The sequence below is a fragment of the Pterocles gutturalis genome, unplaced genomic scaffold (genome assembly GCF_000699245.1).
Source record: "Pterocles gutturalis isolate BGI_N339 unplaced genomic scaffold, ASM69924v1 scaffold7673, whole genome shotgun sequence".
Lineage (NCBI taxonomy): Eukaryota > Metazoa > Chordata > Aves > Pterocliformes > Pteroclidae > Pterocles > Pterocles gutturalis.
Window position 1 is genome coordinate 46,428 of NW_010120397.1, and position 4,295 is coordinate 50,722.

Below are 4,295 nucleotides of genomic sequence, written 5' to 3' on the forward strand. Positions count from 1 at the left end.
GTCAAAAAGCCCACTGCAAGGATGCACAAATTCTGCATGCATTCTTCCCCAGCCTCAGAGCAACTGGAGATCTCACTTCAAAGCCCAAACCTAAGTCTTAATTTTACCTACCTCACATTCAATATTTAGCTGATTAAAAAAAAAAAAGAAATCTGAGTCTGGATTGCTATCATCGAGAAAAACCTTTGCCTTTCTGCTCTCCAGGCAGGTACTGAGACAGCCTGACATTAATCAGAAAGGTGGTTTGGCATTTCAGGGAGAGAAGCTGACGCTTAAGAGATGAGAACAGCAGAGTAAACTCTTGAGGCAGCTGGCACCAGAGAGGAAAATGTGCAATGAAAAATCAATATAAAGTAGTATCATAGAAAAAAGGGGAATTCAACTTACATCCCCAGCAAACTCTGCTGGCCAACTGTTATTCATTGTTACCAGTTTATGGTTTCCACCTAACACTTAAACTGGCAACAAGCAAGTTGAGGACTTTTTTCCCCAGTCATTTCTACGTAGACTAAGTCCTAGCCTTAACTATGGTTCATGTGCTATTTGTTTGCTGGTTTACCTTACTATTTCTATCTCAGCGAATGCCTGACAGCAGTGTAGAGCACACCTAGCCTAGCCAGCCAGCTCCCAGCAGAAACAGCATTATACCAACACACTGTAAATTGTAGGCCCACAATCACAATTTCAGGCCAGTTTTCAGGCATACTATCAGGTCTGAATAGCTTGCAACAGCCTAAAGTAACAACTATAGCCACCCTTTCCCCCGTGACAATTTTCACATGAACACTATTTTTCTAAATCTTGTGTTAGCCTAAACCTCAGGACACGGTATTTCATTACTTTCTTTCCCTTTCATTCCTCCATTTTCTCCTTCCAACTTCCCTGATAACTGAGCACTTAATGTTACTTTTGATCAATTGTTAGAAAAACTGCAAATCTATGACTGTATGTGTAGCTATACCAACATAAATTGCCCTCCTAGAGCTTACACAGGTCTTTCATTGAAATTCACCAATATAACAAATAATAATAATAATACCCCTTCAATACAGAACAAAGTATTCCAATGAACAAATTCTACAGTAAACTCCGTAAAGTGCACAAAAATATTAATGGAAATATTAAAAAAAAGAAGAAAGTTTTCTAGTGTCATCATGAAAATTTCTGAGATATTGTTAAAATTAAATAGAAGTAATCTAACGAGACTTTTTGGCTCTAATATATTGGCAGACAGCAGCAACATTTTTCAGAAAAATTACACCAACTAAATATACCATATCTTAGCAGCATAAAAAGTCCCTACAATTAGATGCAATTGCAGGCCTAGTAAGCATAACCTGACAAAATGTTACAAATGTAGTTTTCATTTAAAAGAATGGATTTCCACAGAATCCTAGAGGTAACATTTGTTATTTTGTTTACATTGTATTCTGGTAGTAAACTCAACTATAACCAATCACTTTCCCTCCCTCTATCTTTCTTCCCAAAATTGCACAGAGTACTGGAAAATTTAATCAAGTTATAAGATATGGCCACACTGAAAAAGCCATATTAAACAAAACAAAACTCAACCTAAAGCCTAAAAACAAATAATCCCAGAAAATAACAATCATTGTCAAACAACCACAGCTTCACACTACTGAGCGATGCTCCCCACACACGTAGATGGCACTGGGTCGAATGCGCCGCCTTGTATGGCCGGGTAGCTGTGGCAAAAACTTGAAGTATTTGGGCATCAAGTCCAAGCATGCATCATGAAACTTCTTAATCCTCCAGTAGTAAATCAGTGGGTTCAGTGCAGACTTGAGGTAGCAGAGCCAAAGGAGCCAAGTGCTTATCTCAAAAAAGTTGTGCTTGTAGTAGAAGTGGCTGTTGAATGTGGCAATAAGGCTGTAAGTGGTGAAGGGTGCCCAACAGATTATGAAGACAAGAAACAAAATCAAGATGGTTGTGAAGGCACGAGTTTTAAAGCTCATATCAATATTCATCTGAAAAGGTCTCTGTAAGCTCATGAGACCAAGTTTGCTGGCCTGGCTGAGGCATATGCTATCAGGGTGACTATGGATACGAACTGCATTGTGGCGGACGGTGTTGAGTATGCCCATAAAAGAATACAGCATTACCAGGAATGGAATAAAAAAAGAAATTAGCAAGACAACTATCACATAGGCTCGGTAACCTGGGCTTGTGGAGTAGCCAAAAACACACTGAGGCGCTCTCGAGGGTATCTGCAGATTAGGATTCCCTACTGATAATGGAAAAGCAACAACAAAGGATGCCGCCCAGGAAATCACAATGAGAATCTTTGCGCGGCAAGGGTTCAGTTTATCTTGCCTCTGAACTATGATGAGAAATCGGTCAATACTAATAATAAGAAGAATAGCTACCCCTTCTATGACAAAAAGCCAGAAGAACATGGCAGAGACTCTGCAGAATATATCCCCAAAAATCCACTGAGTGGTAATGATTGTTATCAGAGCAAAAGGCATGTTCAGCACTGCCAGCAGCATGTCTGCAAAAGCCAGGCTTGCTAAGAGGATGTTAATTGCAGATCGCATAGCTGCCTTCTGGTAGACCATGAGGCAGACAACAAAGTTTCCAAGGAAAGAAACCAATAGGATAAATATCATAGCAGCAGAAAGAATGATCTGGAGTGGCAAACTCAAGCTCCTGAAAACTTCTTGCGATGGCAGGACAGCTGTGGTGTTTACCAGAAAAGTACTTCTCTCAGTGGTTAGCACGGCACCTGAACTATATCTCAATGGCTGCGTTGTGCCACTACGAAGCAAGAACTGGGGAGTGGTAAAATTCGTATAGGCATTTTCATAAACAATAAAAGTAGCATTTGAGGTCCCAGAGTGGGCCAGCGTCAACATTGCTGAGAACACCATTGCTTCAGGAGAAATGTAAGCAGAACCAAAGGTCTTCAAGGCATTTTATCTTTTTCAGGCAGTATCTTATTCCTGGTCATTCAACAAATCAGAATCCAACATCTGAAAGCCTCAAAGTTCTTAAATTCATGTCAGTGTTTCCATCTGAAAAAGAAGAAAGAAATTTAAAAAAAACAAAGACTCTCTGAAACCACTGGGAACCAAACGATTGCTCTGCTTCCCTTAATGACAAAAGGATTCTTAATACATATTTACACTTTAGAGCAACACAATTTACTTAAGCACCAGTCACAGGAGTCTTGTAATATTTGGTCTTTTTCTTATAGATCCTGCTCCTGTAGTCTCGCCAATTGTGTACAATACTCTCAACTCACCAAGCTTTTTTCTACTATAACCAGGACTAGAAAACTTTTGAGATTGAAAACGAACTTTACCGATTAAGAGTGAATAAATGAAATCAGTATCTTTATATAACTACCATAATTTTTAAACTAACTTCATGACTTTGTTTTAAAATTTCCTACATCTGGAAACTTTACTCACATTTCCAGGCATCTTAAATAGTATCAGTATCACCTGTCTGCCTGTTCGGTAAGCACTGAAAAGCCTATCTATGTGAGCTAGCCTGCATAATACAGAATCCTTGGTTCTACATCAGTTATCAGCAGCAGATGCCTCAGGAAAAACATGTAAAACATCCTAACTTGTTATTAATTATTAAATAACTTCTCCACAGGATTAAAGTACTTCTCAATTTGTTTCATTTAGTGACTGACTTGTATCACAGTGCAGGAAACTAGCTCTCCTTCAGTCACTACAGCTTTCCCCCCTGCAGCAAGCTCTCACTGGTCTAGACATGTCTTTGTTAATTCATCTTGGTAACCCACATAATTTAACTGTGCACGCCCTCTTTTTCCCTGTAAATCTAATCCTTAGACATTCCGGTTGAACTCCCTCCCTCATTGTTATGCTGATACAATGCAACATTTCCTTTTAGAGTTTACATGTACTGTCTTGTACTATTATTACATCTATTGTATTATGACATGTACTGTTCTTAGACAAATAAAATGCAAAGGAGTTGAGACTTGTCTCCCCTTTTGAGTGCTAGCTCTTCATAGAGCTCCTCGTCTCTATCTTGGACTATGAAGTTAAATGCTCCAAGACTACTCTGGCATCTGATCAAGCTGAAAACCAGGAAGATTCTACACCCTTTTAAAAAACAGATCACCATAGCCAGAAACAAAGTGGGATTCACCTCATTCCTTCTGGATTACTCTAATAGTCACTTAATCTTTTCAGTCACAAGAGGGATATAGACATCTTCAGAGGGCAATCTGTCTTCCTCCATCTCTTCACACAGTGACAAGCTTGTGCTACTAACTTGAGAAGCTTATGTTTGGT

The 4,295-nt window shown here is 39.1% G+C and overlaps 1 protein-coding gene across 1 annotated transcript; it reads right to left on the minus strand.

The window, feature by feature from the left end:
- Positions 1–1,631: 1,631 nt before the first annotated feature.
- Positions 1,632–2,891, minus strand: GPR63 (G protein-coupled receptor 63). The gene has a single exon (XM_010076890.1). It carries the CDS (start codon positions 2,889–2,891, stop codon positions 1,632–1,634), a length of 1,260 nt encoding a protein of 419 aa, XP_010075192.1.
- Positions 2,892–4,295: the final 1,404 nt, after the last annotated feature.